The following is a 24,150-nucleotide window of genomic DNA, read 5'->3' on the forward strand; positions in this document are numbered from 1 at the left end:
TCTTCAAGTACCCCTTCAGCACCTTTCCCTCTCTCTTCCTCCTCTGGAATACCAATTATGCATAGATTATTTCTCTTTAGTGCATCACTTATTTCTCTAATTTTACCCTCTTACTCCTGGATTTTTTTATCTCTCTTTTTCTCAGCTTCTTCTTTTTCCATAATTTTATCTTCTAGTTCACCTATTCTCTCCTCTGCCTCTTCAATACGAGCCATAGTTGTCTCCAATTTTTTTTTTGCAACTCATTGATAGCATTCTTTAGTTCCTCCTGGCTGTTCCTTAGTCCCTTGATCTCTGTAGCAAGAGATTCTCTGCTTTTCTTTATACTGTTTTCAAGCCCAGCGATTAATTTTATGACTATTATTATAAATTCACTTTCTGTTTTATTGTTTAAATCCTTTTTGATCATTTCATTAGCTGTCGTTATTTCCTGGAGATTCTTTTGAGGGGAATTCTTCTGTTTCGTCATTTTGGATAGTCCCTGGAGTGGTGCAGAACTACAGGGCACCTCCCCTGTGCTGTCTTGAATAACTTGGGTTGGTGGGTGGGGCCACAGTCAGACCTGATATCTGCCCCCAGTCCACCACTGGGGCCACAATCAGACTGGTGTGTGCCTTCTCTTCCCCCTCTCCTAGGGGCAGGATTCACTGTGGGGTGGGGTGGTCCGTCTGGGCTACTTGCACACTGCCAGGCTTGTGGTGCTGGGGATCTGGCGTATTAGCTGGGGTCGATCGGCAAGGTGAACGGGGGTGGGAGGGGTAGGCTCAGTTCACTTTTCCTTGGGAGATCCCCTTCGGGAGGGGCCCTGCGGCACCGGGAGGGAGTCAGACCCACCGGAGGGATGGATCCACAGAAGCACAGCGTTGGGTGTTTGCACGGTGCAAGCAAGTTCCCTGACAGGAACTGGTTCCCTTTGTGGTTTCGGCTGGGGGATGGGCGAGGGAGATGGCACTGGTGAGCACCTTTGTTCCCTGCCAAGCTGTGCTCTGTCGTCCAGGGCTCAAGAACTCTCCCTCCTGTTGTCTTCCAGCCCTCCTGCTCTCGGAGCAGATCTGTTAACTTACAACGTTCCAGATATTAAGTCCCGCTTGCTGTCCGAAAACACTCCCTCCGGCCCCTCTGCTTTTGCAAGCCAGACTCGGGTCTCTGCTTGGCTGGTGGGCTGCCCCTCCACCCCGGCTCACTCCCGCCAGTCTGTGTAGTGCACACTGCCTCTCCGCCCTTCCTACCCTCTTCTGTGGGCCTCTCGTCTACGCTTGGCTCCGGAGATTCCGTTCTGCTAGTCTTCTGGTGATTTTCTGGGTATTTAGGCAGGTGTGGGTGGAATCTACGTGATCCACTGGATGCGGTGAGCCCAGTGTCCTCCTATGCCGCCATCTTCCCCAAAGTTCATTTAAAAAAAATAAAAAATTATTATTGGTGCAAACTGAAGATTTGGTGTATATGCCTAGTTGGTGCAGTAAAAACCCTAATAAAAGTGTTATCCAGACCTCCTTAGTTAAAAAGTTCTTTGGTTCATGGCCCCTTTTACCATATTTTTGTTCAGAGGATGGTATTTTAAAGCAGGGTGTTGGAGCATCTGGGTGGCTCAGTCAGGTAAGCATCTGACTCTTGATTTCTGCTCAGGTCATGATCTCAGACTTGTGAGATCGAGCCCCACATTAGGTTCTGTTCTGACGGTGGAATCTGCTCAAGATTGTCTCGCTCTCCATCTCTGTCCCTCTCATGCACTCTCTCTCTCTCTCTAAATAAATAAACTTAAAAAAATTAAAAAGCACGGCATTAAGGTGACTCATGGATTACATGAGTCAAGGCATTCCAGGGACATGAATGCATTTGGCCTATTTGTATGGATTCAGTTTTGTGTTAGATATTGGAGCAGCAGGTTAGCTGATTGTCATTTTTAATAACACCCCTGAATATCGACTCTGTCTAATTTACTGGCCAATGGCTCATTAGAAATTCATAGGCATGCATTCAATACAAGACAGTATGCATTACAGTCTCTACTTCAAGGAGTCTATGGTCTATTAAGATCAGAATAAGCACACACATAACTATAAAGTAGAAAGCTTTAGGTGTCATAAAAGAGAGAAAAAGTAAGATTCTGGAAGGTCAGAGATGTTGAACAGTCACTTCCTGCTGGTAAGATCAGAAACAAATTGCTTTGATAAGGAAATGACATTTGAATCAGGAAGGGATCTGTGCAGAGGTAAAGAAAGGATGTTGCAGACAGAAGGAGCAGTGTGAGCAGATTTTTAGGGAAAAATATCTTAATCCTTGTTGTTAAGGAACTGCAACAGCATGATCCAAATACTGCAGGCCTGAATTGTAATCGTGGTATTAGTGGTCAAAACAGGAAGAAAATAAAAGAAGAAAATGGCCAAGATTTTTAAAGCACTTAAGAAATCAGTTATAGAAAGAAATTAGTTTTAATAAAAAAATACCCGAGTCATCAGATTTTAACAAGGTAACTGCTTTGTGTTTTGGTTTGATAGAAATCATTGTATTTCTGTTCTGTTGAAATAGAATGGTCATTTCAAGTTACAGCATAGCTTATGAATACATCTTTCCATATCTGGGGTAAATCCTCCAGCAGAACATATTTATGCGTCAAAGAATAGGCACAATTTTTAAAGGTTGCCAAAATGAAGTTAGCTGTAGGGTACAAATGCCCACCTTTATAACATCTTCATCAACAATGAGTTTTGCCTGTCTCTCTTTCTTTTTCTTAAAAAACTTTTAAAACAAATTTTATTTTGAAATAACTATAAATTCACAGGAAGTTGCAAAGGAAGCACAGAGAGGTCTCATATATCTTTGACCTCCTATTTCCCTCATGGTAACATCTTATATAACTAGAGCATAATATCACAATCAAAAATTTGTTCTTGGTACAATGTGTGTGTATAGTTCCATGTCAATATATTGCATGTGTAAATATATATAACTTCCACCACAATCAAGTTACAGAAATCCCTTTGTTAGGTTCAGTAATAGCACTAGAAATTGAATGCATAACTTGTAAGAAGTAAAAAACTTCCTATTAGCAAATTTTCTTATTCACTCCAACTCTATAAGCCTTAAGATTTTTGCCTATCATCTTATTTCTTCTCTGTGTGTCTATTTTATCACCACAGACATCCCCCCGCCACCACCATCTGTAACCTGTGGCACCCACTAATTTGTCCTTCATCTCTGTAATTTTGTCATTTGAGAATATCATATAAATGGAATCACACAGTATGCAACCTGTTGGGATTATCGTCTTTTTCCATTTTCTTTTTGTCCCTGAGATCCATCCAGGTTGTTATCAATCATTTGTTCTTTTTTATTGCTGCACCAAGTACCACTCTTTGTTTCATCATGCCCTGCTGAGGGACATTTAGGTGTGAAAGCTCTTATGAATAATCATACACAGGATTTTGTATGTATTAATATTTTAATTATGAAAATTTAAAAACATACACAAAAGTGGAGAGAATGCTATAATCTTCGATGTTTGTCAGTATTCTCCCATTCTTATTTCTTCTGTCCTTCTCCCTCACATACCCACGCACCCATACCTGCATTCCTACCCCCACACACTTTTTTTCCTGGAGTATTTAAAAAATATTTTTTAATGTTTATTTATTTTTGAGAGAGAGAGAGAAACAGAACACAAGCGGGGAGAGACAGAGAGAGAGGGAGACACGGAATCTGAAGCGGTCTCCAGGCTCTGAGCGGACAGCACAGAGCCCGATTTGGGGCTCAAAGACACAGACTGCGAGATCATGACCTGAGCTGAAGTCACTCGCTTAACCAACTGAGCCACCCAGGCACCCCTCTTGGAGTATTTTAAAGTAAATTTCAGACATAATTTCCCTTTACCCATAAATGATACATATCTCTAACAGATAAGAATATTCTTTAAAAAACATCACATCCACGGTACCATTATCGTACAAAAAACCCAGTAATTATTTTATATCATCTTTTATTCACGTATTTGAATCATCATCCAAACGAGATGTACCTTTGCATTTGGTTGGTTTAAGATTCTTCTAATTTATAACTGCCCCCCACCCACAACTCTCTGACGCCATTTATTGGTTGAATAAAGGTCATTTTCCTATAATATTTCCCACATTCTGCACTTAGCTTAATTGTATTTCTCCAGAATATACTTGTTCCTCCATTCCCCGTGTCTCCTACAACCTGGCTGGTAGGTCTAGAGGTGTAGATTTTTGTTAACAGTTCTGCATAGCTGGTGCTGTGTGGTACATCATGTCAGGAGGCACATAATATGTCTGGTTTTCACTCATTTAGTGTCGAGATTGATTCAGAGGGCTCAGGTGTTGTTAGCTTGATTGAGCCATTATAGAGTTCTTCAGCAACATCTTTCCTAATGGTTTTAGCATTGATGATCTTTCGTTTCATTAGGGACTGCATAATGGTCATTTTTTTCTGTTACTTCTGAGTTTATTAGCTGGAATTGTTCTATGAAGAATCATTTTCCTTCCTCAATCATTTGGTTAACTTGCAGTGCAATTTGAACAAAAAAAGTTCACGACAAATGATTGATTCTTTCCTTTTATTATTTCCAAAATAATTTTGTGCCTTAGCAACTTCCAAAGGTGACCAATGAGGTTTTTTTTTTTAGTATCATTTGAACTTAGATTTTTAGAGACTGATCCATTGAAGACTTTAAAAAAAACATATTCAAATTGTCTTATCTTTGGTGAATGGGAACTCCTTCAAATTACTCTGGGTCCTTTAGACACAACCCCAGTTGCCTTTGATAATGTCCTTGTTCTATGGTAAAATAGAATGTTCCAAGTTCATCGTAAACATTTTATGCCTCAGACCTCAAATTACCCATGTCTCCAAGGAGCAGTGGTTCCTTTTAGTGGGGTATTTAGAGACCACAGTATGTCCTTGGACTCTTATTGCTTACTGGGCCTTAATTGTTTCTGAGCTCTTTCATTATGCATGTTATTTAATTTTTTTTAAGTTTATTCATTTATTTTGAGAGAGAGAGAGAGAAACAGAGAGAGAGAGAGAGAGAAACAGAGAGAGAGAGAATAAAGAGAGAATCCCAAGCAGGCTCCATGCTATCAGCATTCAGCCTGATGTGGGGCTTGATCCCACAAACCATGAGACCATGACCTAAGCCGAGATCAAGAGTGGGACAATTAACCAACTGAGTCATCCAGGCATCCCAGTAGTCAGGCTATTTAAAAGGAGAAAATAATCACGAACTTACAATTATTTTCAATTTAAATGTAAGATTATAGGATTTCTTAATATAAGAACTTTGGTTTTATTTTTTATGAAGCTGAAATGCTTTTGTTCTTAACAAAATTGATTTAATTACATGTTTTAAAAATATTATTACTGGGGTGCCTGGCTGGCTCAGTCAGTAGAGCATGCAACTCTTGATCTTGGGGTTGTTAGTTCAAGCCTCATTTTGGGGCTAGAGCCAAAGAAAAATATTATTACTAATATTATGACTAACACTAAGACTGCAATGAAGATAGTCTAGTCAAAACACTGTATTTTAAGGTCAGTTGGAATAATTGTTTTCTCTTTGTGGTTATGACACCAACTTGATGTACAGCAAGGTTCATTCCTTTTGCTGGTTTTCAGTTTTTAAGAATTGATTTTTAAAATGTTTTTAAGTGTATTTTTAACAACTTTATTGAGATTAAACTCACATACCATACAATTTACCCTTAAGGCATATATAGAACTCAGTAGTTTTTGGTATATTCACAAATATGTGCAATCATCACCACAGTCAATTTTAGAACATTTTCATCATCTCAATAAGATATCCCATCCCTTTTAGCTATCACCCTGCCATTCCTTCATTTCTTGTAGCCCTAGGCAACTGCTAATTTACTCTTTCTCTCTAGAGATTTCCCTGTTTTGGACACTTCATGTGCATAGGCTCATACAATATGTGGTCTTTTATAAACTGGCTTATTTTACTGAACATAAAGTTTCTGAGGTTCTCCCATGTCTCTCTGATCCAAGGGGGCACTTCAGCCTCACTGGGCTCTGGGATTTTCACAAAGGTATCTTGAGTATGGATAGTTTCTAGTTGTTTTTTTTTTTATGAAGTTGGCACCTATTGCACCATGTTGGTGACATCACTTCTAATATTACTTTGTGTTGTAATAATTATATGCATTACAGTTAATTTTTTGTGTTTGTCTTTCTATGTTTAGTATGTCTTCTTTGCTTTTTCTTTTATTTCTGGAAATTTTTCTTGGATGATAGTTTTTTTTTTTTAAACGTTTATTTATTTTTGAGACAGAGAGACAGAGCATGAACAGGGGAGGGGCAGAGAGAGAAGGAGACACAGAATCTGAAACAGGCTCCAGGCTCTGAGCTGTCAACACAGAGCCCGACGTGGGACTTGAACTCACAGACCGTGAGATCATGACCTGAGCCGAAGTCGGACGCTTAACCGACCGAGCCACCCAGGTGCACCTGGATGATAGTTTTAAATATTAGTTCCACTTCAGTAATTTTTCTTCTTCATGGGCACCAGTTATAGTGTGTTGGATCTTCTTTTTTTTTTAATTTAAAAAAAATGTTTTATTCAATTTTGAGAGACAGAGAGATACAGAGCACTAACAGGGGAGGGGCAGGGACAGAGGGAGACACGGAATCTGAAGCAGGCTCCAGGGTCTGAGCCATCAGCATAAAGCCCGATGCAGGGCTCGAACCCACTAACTGTGAGATCATGACCTGAGCCGAAAAAGTTGGACACTTAATGGACTGAGCCATCCAGGTGCCTCAGATCTACTTTTGGACTGTCTACTATTTCAACCATTTATTCTCTGATTTTTTTGTTCCTTTTCTAAAATTTCATGTTCATTTCCTTGGATGTTTTGCTGCTTTAGTTTAGTGTCCCTTATTAAAATTTTCACTCAGATTTATTTTTCTTTATGTACCTCTTTCTTCACTTGTTTTTTCCTGGTAATGACTTCTTGTCTTGTGAGGTTTGTAATGATTTTTACGGTTTTTTATTTGACATGGTATCAAGCATTGTTAGGTGTTTTATTTATTTATTTATTCCCTTTGGCACAGGGTTGGATAAACTAGTGTGCTATATTACTGAAAGTAGAAATCCCCATGTAGTTATAAATAGGCCCCCACAGTTGCAAGTATCCTCCTACAAGGCATAAGGAAGAATTTGTGGAGGGCAGATGTCTTAGCTCTTTGATTTGGGATGGGGGGTGGGTGTGGCTGTTTAATAACTTATTTATGACTAAAAACTTCAAAAATTCTCCAGAAACTTCCTCATCCTTATCTCATCTCTTACTGGGTTTTTAGTCTCTGCCCAGCTGTGAAGGCCTGAAGCCTTATGTTTTTTTTCTGTTTGGAGGGTGTCATGAGAGAGAATGGTCAAATAAGCCTATAAAGTAGCAAGCTATGAAGTGTATTTATTGAGCAGTGTTTACTTTTTTTGTCTTGGAGGATAAAAGTACCAAAATGTAGGAACTGCTTATATTTCCACATCTTGCCTGAGCTCACTCCAGAATCACTTGGTTTGTCTAAAAGGAACCCTAGATTTTGGAACGAGGCCAACTCTGGACTAAGTACATGGAACAGATTCCTTTAGTTAAGGCATTTGTTACAAGAATTCAATGTGTTTTTGAATATTGGTCTTTTCTAAAACTTTTGTATTTGAAAAAGCTTTAAATAAATTGTGACCTGTCTTCAGGAATTAGCCGTTATTTTCTCTAAAACTTTTTTATTTTCACTCCTAGGTGAATGAAAGAAAGAACTAAAGATGGCGGGTAGAAGACTCGAGGAGTCCATGGGGGCTGTTCAGATGGGGTTAGTCAGAATGCTGAAAGGGTTCCAAAGCAAGGTTTTGCCACCCTTAAATCCAAAGTTGGTTACAAAAGAAGAAGTAAATCGAATGGTAATGTATCTGAGGCTTTCTGTGTAACATACCTAATGCAGCCTCCTCAGGGGGACGACAGCTGCTACTTGGCAGTCTCAGAAATCACATGGAGAAGTATGGACTGATGAGATCCATTTAGATAACATGGTAGCTTGGGGCAGAGCACAGGCACCACTCAGAGCCAGGAGAGTTTTTGAAACCACGTACCTCAAAGTAGAGGCTTGAATTGCTTCAGTTAATCAGTTGAAGTAAGACTATGCAATCAAATTATTATGGTTTTCTAAATGTTAGGTTGAACCCTGTGAGACTGTGTAGTTCAAAACAATCAGACATCAGAATTTCATAGGGTTTAACTTAAATAATTTATTATGTGTTGATTGGCAAGAGTTATTTCTGTTTGCATATTTGTAGAACATAGAGTATCAAAGTAATGACTATATGATATCAAAGAAAAATACATTTTCCCTGTCCTTTAAAAGAAAAAATATTTCTGTTTTTAATGAGTTATAATAATTTGATGAGAACTGAATTATAAACTCATGCTTATAGAGAATATCAACAATAATGTGTAGGGTTCGAGATGGTATTCACCATATTTAAAAAACTAGTCTCAAGTTATATTCTGATTGAAAAAATAAAACCTATCATCAATCACTTTTGTGGTGGTTATAGTTTTGTATTTAAAGTAACTCCTGACATTTGCTTTTAAGATTTTATTATTTTTATTTAAACCACAACACAGCTGAAATTTCCTAACATTTTAGTATTCTAATCTGGGTTCCAGTCAAAAAGAACCTCAAAAATGAAGTTGGAAGCTGTATTAGAAATATGCCTTCATTTAAATGGATTCAATCACAGAAATTAATTTTGTATGCATTTTGAAGAGCAGTGATTTTAACCCAAGGTGAAATCAATCAACTAAATTGTATAACCTCTGAATGTTTTAAAAAGTCTTGGTATATGCTCAAGCATGATGTTGCTGTCAGTGATCATCATCCCCCCTTGCATATAAAGTAAGCCCTGGAACATTCCAGAACACCAATAAGTAGATAATGGTGTTTGGTCCTGGGTAACTAAACCTTGTTGGGTTATTTAAATGATTTTTATTTAAATAATAGGATACATTCCCCCCCCGTAATATTAGAAAGTGTTAAAGCATTTTGTGTTCCTGTTTGGGTGTGTGACTATGACTGGCTGCTGGTTCTGGTGATGGATGGGCTTCAAGCTCTTTTAAAACAAGGTCTAGGGGCGCCTGGGTGGCGCAGTTGGTTAAGCGTCCGACTTCAGCCAGGTCACGATCTCACGGTCCGTGAGTTCGAGCCCCGCGTCCGGCTCTGGGCTGATGGCTCAGAGCCTGGAGCCTGTTTCCGATTCTGGGTCTCCCTCTCTCTCTGCCCCTCCCCCGTTCATGCTCTGTCTCTCTCTGTCCCAAAAATAAATAAACGTTGAAAAAAAATAAAACAAACAAACAAGGTCTAAATGCGCTCTTGTGATTTCTAAAGAGTTCAAACTCATTCCTAAGCTGTGCAGTCACACTTCCTACATCCTCCTCATTTCACAAGATTCCTCTTTAACCTGATACAGCAGGATAGTGAAAACACCCACAGGCTTTGTTTGTTGTAACTGGAGTTGAGAATAGAAGCATTTCAAATTCCTTAGTTCTGAAGACCAGAAGTGATTTTGGAAGCAGGGTTGTATGTTCAGATGCTCCTTCTGAACATAAATGTTAAGCTCTTTGGACATGTTCCTGTGCAATTTCTTGACTCCCCTCCCTCCTCCCAGTTTCTTTTGTGCGATTTCTTCAAAATGACAATGAAACAGCAACCACATGTCATTTCAAATTACTGTGCAAAGAGCTTAAAAGTCCACAGGTACTTCCCTTGTATTATTTAGTTAATTTAAATATTTTATAAGGGAACTTAGTGGCATTCCAGAATTATCCTTAAAGTTGCAAACACAAATTATTCATTACTGGCGCTCATGAAAATACTTTTTCAGTATAACCATTTATGAATCTACAGCTGTTTTGTTTTAAATTCTAGCTGACACCCTCGGAGTTCCTGAAGGAAATGTCCCTCACCACAGAGCAGAGACTGGCTAATACACGTTTGATGTGCCGACCACAGATCATCGAACTTTTAGATATGGGGGAAACAACACATCAAAAGGTAGCTGCTTTCTGTCATAGTTACCTATGAAGCAGGTCCTGGAATAATGTGAACATTCTAGAACAACAGTAACTAATAGCTATCTTTTCTGGGATAAATCCTTATTGGGTTTGTGTATTCATTCATTCATTCATTCATTCATTCAGAGAGTGCAAGCGGGGGAGGGGCAGAGGGAGAGGAAGAGAGAATCCCAAGCAGGCTCCATGTCCAGCATGGAACCTGATGTGGGGCTCAATCTCATGACCCTGAGATCATGACTTGAGCCGAAATCAAGAGTCACATGCTCAACTCATTAAGTCGTCCAGGCACTCCTGTGTTATATGTTCTTTTTCTACCTCTGTTGATCTTGATATCTATGATTTGATATGGAGAGAATTACAATTAATAAGTACACATAACTTTTGAGGAGTCACATTTCTTTCCTAGCTACTTCTGGACACCATTGTTTATAGATTAGAAGTTCCAAGGATTCCAGTACCAAATCCAATTAAGTCATCTTAACACAACAACAAATGCCTTCTTACCTGAGCTGTCATCACTAGAAAGGAAGAAGGTGGAATTGTTTATTAAAGGAGACATTTGTTGTCTCTCCCGGCTCACTTCCAATAGCAAATGTATCCTTTTAGTCTCTAAGGGACAGTTATTTTAACCTGTTTCTGTATTTTAATGTAAACTGTATGTTCTAGGCTTTAGGAGCATATGATTATAAGATAAGGTCTTATTTCCTACTTTTAAGTTAATTTCTTGAATTACATGCTTTACTTTTTATGTACAGATTATGGTATGAACGTCCATGAGTTTAACTGCTGGAGATCAGCCTCCTCTCAAAGGCTTCCTGGGTATTCCTGAGAGATTTTTCAGAGATCTTTCCCCGGATGAATGAGTCCCTGAGACTCATTTGCTCTTGCTGCAACACCATTGCCTCCCCTGTTTGGGATCTGCACAATATCTGCTCTTCTCCTGAGCGCTGCTAGCTTTAGTTATTGTTTCTTCTCTTCTCTGCCAGCATCCTCTACCTTTGAGGGCAGCGAACAAGGCTTTTCCCAAAGCTGATTCATCATTGTTCTTTTCCCATAGCATGACTGAGACCAGACTATGAATATTTTCCTGTGTGTACTGCTTGTGTGTGTTTTAACATTGTGCCCCCTGCTATGAAGGATGAGGAAATTCGTATACTTTACTATATCTCATCATTTCTCCTCTTTCTTCTTTCAACTCAGTTGGTTATTTTTACTTTATTTTCTGGAGTTTCATTTGTTCTTAGTTGGGTGATAGTCCTCCCCTACTAATACCTTCAAGAAGAGCTTATGGAAACTATATTTCCTTGGTTTTATATGTTTGACAATATTTGTGTCTTGCCTTTATACCGAACTTCAGATTTGCCTTCTTGGGTCACGTATATTACTCGTAAGAGCTCTGTGGGCATTTCCCTCACCTTCTGGCTTTAATGGTAAGCAGAAGAAAGATGCATAATGATATGTAGAGGTGTGATGACGCTGGCTTGATTTATAGAGACTTGAATCTTTTAGCACATATGCCCCAAGATTGTTTATTCTAATTTAATATCCAGTGATTTTATTAGGGTGTGACTAAACTTTTCTTGAGATACTATGTATCTTTAGTTTACTTCTAGAAAGTTTTTCTTGAATTACCCATTATTTGTTCTTGCCATTTTTGGTTCTTTTTTTTTTTCCTGCTCATTTACATTTGTTATTATATCCATCAGGGTATCCTCTGTGTCCCTTACTTTGAGTTTTGTGTATGTGTGTTTCTCTTATAATTCACCCTTATGCTTGACTAATTTGGCACTTCTGGGTTCTCTCACAGCATTTGACTCAGTGTCTCTTTCTTATACCTTTTTATTCACTTGTAGCTCAGATATGATACTCCTTTGGTTTTCTTCCAACTTCACTGGCTGTTTTTGTCTTTATTTATTTATTTACTTACTTATTTATTTTTTTATTTTTTTTTATTTTTTATTAAAAAAATTTTTTTTTTTCAACGTTTATTTATTTTTGGGACAGAGAGAGACAGAGCATGAATGGGGGAGGGGCAGAGAGAGAGGGAGACACAGAATCGGAAACAGGCTCCAGGCTCTGAGCCATCAGCCCAGAGCCTGACGCGGGGCTCGAACTCACGGACCGCGAGATCGTGACCTGTCTGAAGTCGGATGCTTAACCGACTGCGCCACCCAGCGCCCCCTTATTTATTTTTTTAATTTTTTTATTTTGATGGCTTTCCTCTTCCTGATCGCTAAATGTACTTTTACGACGAGTAGTGAGCTCCCCAGTACTTGCTCCTTCAACTTCTTTCTCTTTTCAACTCATTCTTTAGGTGACTCCTTCTAGGAATAAGGCTTTAAATCCTACTTTTTAAATGATTACTTTCATAATTATTTCTCCTGCTATGGCCTATCTTCTGAACTCTGAATCACATATTCAGCCCAATGAATGATTGGCAGCTCAGACTGAAAATATCTAAGATCTCATGTTTGTGTTATGTTCCTTTCCTGAAGATGTGATCTCTTCTCTTTTGTCTCCTTCCTCTAGTATATAGTACCCCCATTTATCTTTTTCCTCAGGCCAGAAACCTACCTTGGAGTTTATCTCGGATTCCTCTCTTTTTCTTGCATCTTATATGAGGTCCAATGGCAAATTCTATAAACTCTGCTTTCACAAATATATATTTAATCAAACTACTTCTCACCACCTCCACCACCACCCTCCCAGTTCAAGCCACCATCCTATAGACTACTGAAGTAGTCTCCCTGTTTCCATCTCATCGCCCCATCATCAGTTCTGCACAAAGAAGAATTATTTTTTTAAAATGTGAATTAGAACATGTTACTTCCATATCTAAAACCATCCAACAGCTTCCTATTGCCCTCAGAGTTATAAAAATGTGCATCATCTAATCCTACCTACTTCTCTCATAGACCTTGTTTTCTTCCACTCTTCCTCATTGTCTTCTAGCTATGCTATATCCATCAGCTGCTCTTCGAACATTCAGAGATAATTCCCACCCCAGGGCCTTTGTACTTGCTATTCCTTCTAACTGGAATGTTATTCTCTCAGATCTTTGCATGGCTTGCTTCACATCTCTACTTGGATGACTTTTTCTCAGAGAGGCCATCCCTTGACCACCTCCTGAAAGAGCATACATCCTGCATTCACTCTTTCTCCTTGTCCTATTTTAGTTTACTTCATAGCATATCACTGCCTGACCTCATATTATATATTTCTTTATTTCTACTTTTTTTATCCATTTCCCCCAAGAATGTAAGCTTCCTGAGGTCAAGAACTTTGTTGGCTTTGTTCAGTACTATATGCTTAACATATGAAAAATACTGGAAACTCAATTAGTATTTATCGAGTGAACACATGAATTTTTCATCTCTTTGATTGCTTTTCTTTTCCTCCCTGCACTCTTAATTATTTGCTTGGTGCTCTCAGATTTTTTCCATTATGTTTTTTGAGTTTATAGTGAAATGGCGTGGCTAATATTTTCATTGCTTCATGGCAACTTTTCTGTTAACTATTCTTCATTTGCCATTTTCTTATTTTTTTGTTCTTGAAGTTTGTATAGATCTTGATTTATCATTATTATTATCATTACCACTCATTTTCAAAAGAAAGAAGGACATTTTTCCTGGACTTGCTATTGCAGGCGGTACTGTTGAGGCAGGGCCTGGCAGTGTCCCAGACCAGCAGGAATCCTCCACGATTCTCCATGCAGAGTTTTATGAAAGAGGATTGTGTGCTGTGTTTATTTGGAAGAGGACTGAGAAGAAGGAAGGAAGAATGACTGAATTGTGTTAGCCTTTCCTTCTCCCCAGAGTTGTGACTTGTAGGGACTCTTCTGATTCAGAGTTTTTCTCTTCTAGCCTGTCTCAGTGACAAGCTGCTTCCTATAAATATGCAGATTTATGTGTAGCCCTAATCAGCCCAGCCTTCCTTACTATTTCCTGGTGCTAGATGACATCCAGGGGATTTCTTGTTGCCCTTCCTATTATTCCAGACAAGGAGTTGGTGGTTTTGCCTATCAGAGTATGTCGTCTGCTTTGATCTGTATTGTGCCAGCCTCACCAGAGATCTGAAGTTGTGGACGTTCTCACTGGGCATCTTCTCTCAACCCTGGTTATTTGTGGCAGGAGGGGTGGGGAAGGGAACTCACAATGCCAGTTACAGCCTACACGCAGTCCATCTGGGATTCTAAGTGTCGTTTATGCTGAGATCCATTGTCTCCTTCTGCACCACAGTGCCTCTGTCATATATCCAGTGATCCATATGCAAGGATCTGTTTCTGGACTTTTCCACGCTATTGGTCAATTTATTCTAATCAACACCACGGTGTTTTAGTTGCTATATATTTGAATATCTATAAATATAACAAGATACTTTGTTCTTTAAAGGTATTTTCTCTTGGGAATTTTCAAAAGTATCTTGGCTACTTTTGGCTCTTTGCATTCCCATATACATTTTTAGAACCAATTTATTAATCAGAGAGATTTTGATTGAGATTGCATTGTCTATAAATTAACTTAGGGAGAATTTATATCCTTGTGATATTAATTCTTTTAATCCACGGACATAGTGTATCTCCCGTTTCTTGAAACCTTCTTTAATTTCTCTCAGTGAAGTTTGATAGTTTTCCCTATAGAGATCTTTTCATATCTGTTCTATTTTAGTCTCAGGTATTTGGGTGCAATGTTATATTTGGGTGCAATGTTATATAATGTGATTTTCCCTCGCTTTAACATTTTTGTTTTATTTATTGAAAAATAACTTCTAATAGTATCTATTTGAAAATTTCCTTTTTAACTCTTGTCACTCTCATTATTAATTGTAATAGTTCATCTATGGATTTATTTGGATTGTCTTTGAAAATACTTATTACCTTTGAATAATGGCAGTTTTATTTCTTTCTTTCCCATCTTGAGTGTTTACAAATTAATAGATAATTTTTTAGAGAAGTTTTAGGTTTATAGAAAAATTGGGAAGTACAGAGAGTTCTCACATGCCCCATTTCCCTACCCTACCACACACATTTGTCACTATTATTTATATCTTGTATTAGTGTGGTAGTTTGTTTGTTTGTTTGTTTTTTTACAATTGGGGAGCCAATATTGATACATTATTATTAACTAAAGTCCATAGATCACCCTGGGGTTCACTGTGCATCTGTATATTCTATAATAGCTTTTGACAGATGTGTAATGACATAGATCTGTCATAACTGTATCATAGAGAATAGCTTCACTGCCCTAAAAATCATGTGTTCAAGTAGCCATCTTTCCCTCCCACCCCCTGAACCATTGATAATCACTTTTCCAGAATGTCATATATCTGAAATCATATAGTATGTATCCTTTTCTGATTGGCTTCTCTCAGCAGTATGTTTTTAAGGTTCCTTTTAATCTTAATTTTTTACATATTTCACCTGCTTCTCTGAATTTACTACTAGGTTTAATAGAATACTGAGTACAAGTTATGATCAAAGGTATCCCTGTCTTGCTTCCTAAAGTAAAAGAAAAAAAAAACCCAGCATGTTAACATTAAGCGTAATGTTATTATTTTCTTTGTGAGGATCTGGATACTCTCTGTCAGACTGAGGAAGTTACCTGTTTTGCTTTGTGTGCTAGGAGTTTTTTTTTTTTTTTTTCTTATTGTGAATAGATACTTAATTTTATCAAATGTTTTTCTACCTCTATTGAAATGATTGTAATAATTTTCTCCTTTATTCTCTTGTGTCGAAAATACATTGTAAGTAAAAATTTTATTGAATTTGAGTGTGTATGTGGGTGTATTATGAGCACATAGCTTGATGAATTTTCACAAAGTAAGGATACTCATATCACCACCACTCAGATGAAGGAATGTAAGATACAACATTACTGGCATCCTGGAAGCTTTGTTATGTCCTTCTCTGTCATTACCTCTCCCTCTTCTTCAGAAGAACTGCTAATCACAGGTTTATTTTTTCTTTATTCAATCTCATATGACTGGGATACCACAGTATATACTCTTGAATTTCTGGCTAATTTAAGTCAATATATTAAGTTTTGAAGATTTGTGTTGTGCTTAGTAATAGGTGGTTCATTTTTATCATTGTATGGTATTCCACTGTATGACTACACCACCAGTTGTTTATCCATTTTACTGTTGATGAGCATTTAGCCTTTCCCACATTTTGGGTCTTATAAATGATGGTGTTATAAACACTCTTGTACATTTCTTTTAGTGCACACGCATGCATTTCTATTGGGCCTACACATAAAAGTGGAATTTCTAGGTGATAGGCTATGCCTATGTGTCTCTTTAGTAGTAACTGCCAGTTTTCTCAAGTGTTTGTACCATCATATTGCCATTAGCTGTGTGTGGGAATTCCAGTTGGAATTGCTAATACTTGCTAATGCTTAACATTGTCAGTTTCTTTAATTGAAATGATTCTATTGGGAGTGTAGTGTTGTCACGGTGTGGCTTAATTTTCAGTTTCTTGATTTCTAATGAGGTTAAGCAACTTTTCATGTTTATTAGCCATCTGGTTATCATCTTTTATAAATTGCATGTTTATGTGCTTTGTCCATTTCTTACTCTTTTGTATAAGTTCATATATTCTGGAGATTAGTCCTTTATCAGTTATGTGTATTACAAATAATCTTCTCCCATTCTTTGGATTTCTTTTTCATTTCTTAAGGGAATCTTTTGATGAACATGTTTCAAATTTCAATATGACTTAATTTATAGGTTTTTAAATTTATGTTTTGTATTTTCTGTGCCCCATTAAAGAAAATTTTGCACTCTTCAACATCGTGAAGATATTCCTCTTGGTCTTCTTCTGAAAACATTGTTTCAACCTTTCATATTGAGAGCTTTGATACACTTGGAATGGTGTATGATAGGGATTAAATTGATATTTTTCATATGGAATATCCAGTTAACCCAACACCATTCATTGAAGAGAATTTCTCTTCCTCAATGCTTGTTAGTGTTACCTTTGTCATAAATCAAGTGATGATATATTTAAGGATTTGTTTCTGGGTTTTTAAATCTGGTATATTTGTTTTTATGATAAATCTTGTGCTAACATTTCACTATTTTAATTATTGATAAGTAACGGTATATGATATGTAATAATATAATAAATCTTGCTGCCTGATAAAGCAAGTCCTCCTATCTTGTTCTTCAAATGTATCTTGTCTATTCTTGGTCCCTTTGTTTTACATATAAATTTTGTAATCAGCTTTTTAATTTTCAAAAAAATTTTCTACCAGGATTTTTTTTTTATTGGATTGCATTGAATTTTTAGACCAGTTTGGGGAGTATTTGACATCCTTAAAATATTGTCTTTCAATTCATGAACATGGTATATTACTGTATTTACATAGGTCTTCTTTAATTCCTCTCAGTAATATCTTGTGGCTTTTCTGGTTGAAGGTTTTACACATCTTTCATTGGATTTATTTCTATGTATTTTATGTTTTGGGAGGCTATTAAGTCGTATTGTTTATATATTTTATTTCCTAAATGTTCATTGTTAGTACCTAGTAATATAATTGATTTTTACTTGTTGGCCTCATACTCAGTGACCTTGATAAATGATTTATTAATTCTAACTTCTAATAGTTTATCTGTAAGTTGTTTTGAATTTTCTAAATTAACAATTTTTCTTCTTATGACAATTTTTATTTTTAATGAGCTTCTGTTAAAACAACTTTGAATTTCTGAGTTACACCCAATTTGATCATGATGTGTTATCCTTTTTATATACTGTGAGTTTCAATTTGCTAATGTTTTGTTCCTTTAAAAAAAACTCTATCGTTCATAAGACTAGCCTATAGTTTTCCTTTCTCCCACCATCTTTCTTAGTTATATGAAAGGTATGCTAACATCATCGAGTTGGGAGACATTAATTATTTTTCTTTCCTTTAGGAGAGGTCCTATAATATTTGATTTGTGTCTTTAAATGTTTGCTAGAATTTGCTTGTAAAGTTATTTGGGCTGGAGTTTTCTCTATGAAAATATTTTACTTACAGTTTTAATTTATGTAATGGTTACAGAACTACTAAAATTTTCTTTGTTTTTGTGTTACTTTTGATAAATTTTATTTTCTTAAGATATGTACTTTTTAATGTACATTTTCCCATTTATTGACATACTATCCATTTGTTATCTTTTTACATAGTTCAGTTTCTGTTGTAATATCCCTATTTTCATTCTTTATCTTGGCTTATTGTAACTTTTGTCTTATTTTCTTGATCATGCTCATTAGGTATTTTATCAATTTTATCAGTCTTTTTAAAGATTCAACTTTTGGCTTTGTTGATTCTGTAGTATGGTTACTTTCTATTTCATTATTTTTTGCTGTTGTTTTTTGTCATGTCGCTTTTTCATTTGTTTGGACTTTCTTTCTTTCTTTCTTTCTTTCTTTCTTTCTTTCTTATGTTTGCTATTGCTTTTCTAAATTATTGAGATGGTTGCTTACATCTTCACTTTCCAACCTATACTAAGGTGCCCCAGGGTGCAACTATAAACTCACAGGGCATCATGGGATATTCTAAAATTTTAAGGAAACATGGCAATACTCAAAACCTGTTGGATACTACACAAGCTAATAGTTTGAGATAATTCATAATTTCAACATTAGATCAGAATGTCTTGTTAGCTCTTCAGTGCCTCCAAGCAGATATTTGTTGATACAGTTTTTCTTGTTATTTTAATAGGGGGATTAGTTCAAATTATTCACCATTGACATAAATGGGAGTTTTGGGTTGGTGTTCTAATTAGCCTATATTTTTTTAACTGAGGACAAAAATCTTCTACTTTGTTTTGTATTAAACAAGTTGATGGCAGTGAGAAAGAATGAAGTCTGGCCATTTGTAGCAACGTGGATGCAACTGGAGAGTATTATGCTAAGTGAATAAGTCAGGCAAAGGAAGACAGATACCATATGTTTTCACTCTGATGTGGATCCTGAGAAACTTAACAGAAGACCAGGGGGGAGGGAAAGGGGAGGAAAAAGTTACAGAGAGGGAAGGAGGCAAGCCATAAGAGACCCTTAAATACTGAGAACAAACTGAGGGTTGATGGGGGGTGGGGGAGAGGGGAAAGTGGGTGATGGGCATTGAGGAGGGCACCTGTTGGGATGAGCATTCAGAGTTGTATGGAAACCATTTGACAATAAATTATATATATATATATACACACACACACACATACATATATATTTATATATAAATACATATACATACATATACATGTATGTATACATACATATATATTAATTACATATATATACATATATACATAATAAACAAGTTGATCACAGTAACTTTACTACTTATAACAATTATTGTTTATAGTAGTTACCCCTTTCTGAGTATTTCCTATGTTTTTAGTGTTAGTATCCATAGGTCTATATAGTATTTTCATATCTTCCCCAGCCATTTCTGCCACTGTGTGACTATACAGTGAATTTATTCTTTCAATGCAGTTTTCAGGAATTGACCTGGATCAGGCATTATTCCAGCCCTTTCCATCAGAAATTGTGTTTCAGAACTATACTCCCTGTGAAGTCTATGAAGTTCCACTGGTTTTGAGAAACAATGACAAAGTGAGTATGTTTGCTGAATGTACCTCTCATGGAATATAAAAAGGGATTAAATAAAATGGAATCCTGTAGGATCTTAGATGAATTCTAAGAAAATAGTTGAAAACATGCCCTTTGACTATAAGCTTAATGAAGACAAGACTGGGTTGGTGTGTTCATACATGTTCAAGCCCAAGTCAGTGCCCAACAAATGGTCAACTCCCAACATGTGCAGTAACATTTTTTGAGTAAAATATTGGTTAGGGAAATGTCATGAAGTTCTTATGTGTGACTGGTTCAAGACAATTACTCTTCATGCTTACAAACTGTGTGTTAGAGCCACCGTTTCCCACGTGAAGGTATAAACTCTACTCATATGAATTGAGGTTGTTCAGCCAAATTATTTATACTTTATAAATTGTATTTAAGAAAAAAAATCTCCAAAAAAAAATGGAGTTCCCGTTCCCCTTTTTCTGTCTCCTCCCTTCTACCTCAGATAGCCTTCAGATTTTGTCTATAGATAATTTTGGACAGCTTCTCCCACTGTCTATACCTTGTCCTTTTCTGGTTGCCACTGAATCTCTTCTCAATCCATATGCCTTTTCTCCCCAAGAGATACATTAGGGTTTACTTCAAGAAAAAGGTATTAAGTTCCTGAAGATTTCCTGGACATGTAACAATAATGGAAGAAAGAATAATGTGGGAGGTCAGCATGAAGCACAGTTAAAGTGTGAAAAGTAGTCAGATGGGGAGGAAGGCATCTGAGAGATGCTAAACTTCAGATGTGAAGGCAGGTAGGAATACCTCAGGAGTTTGAGAGCGTGGAGACAAAAAGCCTAGCTGTAGGAGAAAAGAAAAAAAATAAATGAAGACTATGCAAGAACACTTGCAGTTATATTTGGCAGTAACTCATTAAAGGAATCAGTGATGCCTTTCAGAGATCAATGGGGTGATTTAGTGGCAGCAAAGTCAGACTCTGAAGAAAATGGTGTATTTAGTTCTTGGCAGCAGAAGTGTTAGCAAGAGAAGCTCAAGGGACAGAAGTTAAAAGGGTAGTCAGAAGAAAGAGAATCTGAGATGCTCAGGATTAGGCCCCTAGACCTCAAGAAGAGATACTTTACATACACAGTAGGGCTCTCTCTTTTCATGTAGGACTGCCAACGAAGTCACTTTGTCACTTCCACTTCTCTTTTTCCCTTTTGCCATGACTTTTTGACTCTTGCTCAGGTATTTTAAGGCTATTAAAGAGAGAGGAGCTAGCCCAAGGGTACTTTGGCCACTCCTGCTCAGCCCTAAATAAGACATGATTCCCAGCAGGTATATATGAGCAAGTAAAGGGTATAGGGCATGTGTCAGTTTTGTCTGCCAGAGGGCACTCACTTCTCATGGGTAACCCAACACCTCTTGGTTAGATGCTGCTGTGCTGTTAGACCTCATGAAAGGAGGGTCCCCCTCCAGGGGAAGTCCAGCTGCCAAAAGCAGATAGATTTCTCTAGCCTAGGAAGGCTTGTTCTTGGGCATGTGATTCTCAGGACCCTTGTACTAGGTGGCTGATAAAAGCCTGCTTCTCTACTTCCTTAGCTCACGGACTCGTAAAGAACTGCTGGGATAGAATTTCTGTGCTGTTCACTATTTATTTGCTTCCTCATTGGCATTGAATGCAAACAACGGAGACCATTTGGTCCTTATTCCTCTATCTCCCACACACACAAGATGAAAGTAAGCTGTGAGCACTCTACAAGCCACAGTGCACTGTACTTGGGATATAATTATTAGCACCCAGACTCTAGAGTCAAACTCATCTGTCTCCCAGCTGCAGACCTTGGGTAAGTCACTTCACTTCTCCGGGCCATGGGAATACTAGTAGTACCCATTTCTTTTTTTTTTTTTTTTTAATTTTTTTTAACGTTACTTTATTATTGAGAGACAGAGAGACACAGAGCATGAGCAGGGGAGGGGCCGAGAGATGGAGAGACACAGAATCCGAAGCAGGCTTCAGGCTCTGGGCTGTCAGCACAGAGCCCGACGCGGGGCTCAAACTCACAAACCACGAGGTCATGACCTGAGCCGAAGTCGGACGTTCAACCGACTGAGCCACCCAGGAGCCCCTAATAGTACCCATTTTAATAGGTTGTTTGGAATATTAAATGAGGTAATGCATGTAAAGTATTCAACTCAGCACCTGTCACATAGGAAGCACTAAACCAATATTATTGTTATTATTCCTAGGGTTGTTGGTGTTTTCCTTTCTAGTTTTTTAAATCCATAATTATGCTCTTACCAAAAGTATTCCCAGCAGCTTAAGTAGAATCATTCTGCACATTGTAAATGACACTGCACATTCCCCTTACCAGCCACTCCTGTTGGGCCCCTATCAGATTTGCACACATCTCTTCCCTGCCTCCTTACTTTCTAGTCTTAAGATCAGCCTTAAGTCTGATCTTCGCCATTTCTTCTTCCCTTGCCCATCTGGATTTCAGTTTTGAGAGATTGTGGGGGTTTTGTTCTCATTTTTCCCCTGAGACTTCTCAGTCATACTTTAACTATATTCACTTTCTTTTGCTCCCTTCAAGTCTTAAAAAAAAAAGTCATCCCTTTCCTTATGTCCCTAGAATCTCTAGGTTCTCCTCACATTTATATTTCCTTTATTGCTTAGACTGTCTTTGTTAAACAGAGAAGCATACCGTGGGTGAGGCAAGTAGAGCAGAGGAGGACTTGAAGAGAATGAAACTGTCTGAAGCCACTCTGACACTGGCCTGGGGACCCTCTGCTGCTTGCTCTTTGTTCTTGTGCACAGTGGTGTCTACTTAGGACAGTCCCCAAGAGGGAAGGTGGAGTGAGGCTGGGACTGGGCGAAGCTATAGCACTTAGGGAAAAGTGTCTTGTTCCCCTTCTGTAGAATGGGAGTCATAACGAAGCTCAGGGTTATTGAGAGGATTAAGCGGCTCATCATGTACGGCTCATGGTGGATGGTCCATAGCAGGAGAGCAGTAAGTGTGATTTCTTCTCCCAGAGCAGTCCTCAAATGATGGGAAATCGAGCTGATCTCTACCATGTGGGTGGGGTTTTAGCTGACCACGAGGTTCTTCTTCAAAGATAGTCCCATTTAAATGAGAAAATGAACAAAGGCTTTCAGTAATGATAACAGTGAATAATAATTAAAAAAAAAATAAAGCTCAGATGCACTGAATGAGTCATCTTGTCTCACATTTGAGGAGACAGAAGTTAAGCCTTGACCTAGGTCGAGTGGCTGGTGAGTAGTAGATGGAGATTTCCTGGTGGACTACAAAGCCTGGGCTTTTGCTTTTGCTTTTTCACGGGCAGAGTGGCCACCATGGTGTGTTTTTCTTGCAGATTCCAAGGATGGTGAAAGTTGTTGAGGAAAGTTCACCTTACTTTAAAGTAATCAGCCCCAAAGACATTGGCCACAAAGTAGCTCCAGGAGTGCCGTCCATATTCCGAATCCTCTTCACTCCGGAGGAGAACAAGGTAAGAAAGTGGTTGCATACTTGCCGTTAGCAGTTGGCAATTCCGAACATTCCTGGAGGCGTTGGTAGTATTGCCGTGAGTGGTATTGGTTGCGGTGTTGGTGGTTGTGTTGCTGACGGTGTTGGTGGTGTTGAGGGTGGTGGTGTTGGTGTCGATGGTATTAGTGGTGGTGATGGTGGTGGTGGTTAGAGTGGTGGTCAGGGTGGCTGAGAGGAGGGGATAGTGCACCACTGGGGATGAGAGAAGCATCATCAACCAGAGCTGAGGGCTTACATGAGCTGTCAGCAGCCAGGGTATAAAGAAGGGTGATCCTTCTGGGTGCTCCGCCAACCCCCCCCCCCCCCCACCTCAGCATATTTTTATTTGAGTATCAGCCACAGGGTCACCAAAAAGGAACCAGTGTGCTCCAGATGCAGTGAGCCAAGGCAAAGCATAAAGATTATGGCTTATTGGAAGTTTAGGATCGTAGTTAGTTGCATCCCTCCTCCCTGGATTCTAACTAGTTCAGGAAAGAGACCCAAGATCCAAATATTGATCACAGTATTAGTCTCATTAATGGCAAAGAATGTGGCCAGTACCTGAGGCCTGGACAGGGCATCCTCCTCCCCAGTGACTGGCAAATAAGTGGCCCTGAAGGGCTGACACATGGATAGCTCCACCCAAGCTTGAGTGGGGCAGCTGCAGCTGAGAGCGGAGACCTGCCTGGTCTGCTTAGCCCTGTCCGCACCTAGGCCGCTAGAAAGAGCCTGAGTTCAAAAAGAGGCCTTTTCCCTGCAGTACCATTCCAGCTGTGGGGGAGCCAGTCCATCCCCAAACCCTTCTCAGTTATAGAAATTCCAGTTCCTCCTGGAAGGAAGGACCAGCTACGGGGGACTGAGGCTAGAGGCTTCCTCCCCAGCCCTTTTCCAGGAGTGCAAAATTGTGGGTTGAGTTTTCTTCTCTATGGGCCAAAGTAGGGACTTGTGCAGAGGAGAAAAGGAGTTTTACCAGCAAAACCAAAGG

At 38.4% G+C, this 24,150-nt stretch overlaps 1 protein-coding gene across 1 annotated transcript in view; it reads left to right on the plus strand.

The window, feature by feature from the left end:
* LOC121010055 (hydrocephalus-inducing protein homolog) overlaps positions 1 to 24,150 on the plus strand; it is an 85,679-nt gene that overhangs the window by 32,010 nt on the left and 29,519 nt on the right. The window contains exons 2-5 of the mRNA XM_040443455.1: positions 7,764 to 7,921; positions 9,946 to 10,071; positions 19,564 to 19,683; positions 23,014 to 23,148. Coding sequence (XP_040299389.1) covers positions 7,787 to 7,921; positions 9,946 to 10,071; positions 19,564 to 19,683; positions 23,014 to 23,148 — 516 coding nt within the window. The 5' untranslated portion in view covers positions 7,764 to 7,786. The remainder of the gene's footprint in view (positions 1 to 7,763; positions 7,922 to 9,945; positions 10,072 to 19,563; positions 19,684 to 23,013; positions 23,149 to 24,150) is intronic.

Source organism: Herpailurus yagouaroundi, unplaced genomic scaffold (genome assembly GCF_014898765.1).
Source record: "Herpailurus yagouaroundi ecotype Mexico unplaced genomic scaffold, PumYag 190, whole genome shotgun sequence".
In the NCBI taxonomy this organism is placed as follows: Eukaryota; Metazoa; Chordata; class Mammalia; order Carnivora; family Felidae; genus Herpailurus; species Herpailurus yagouaroundi.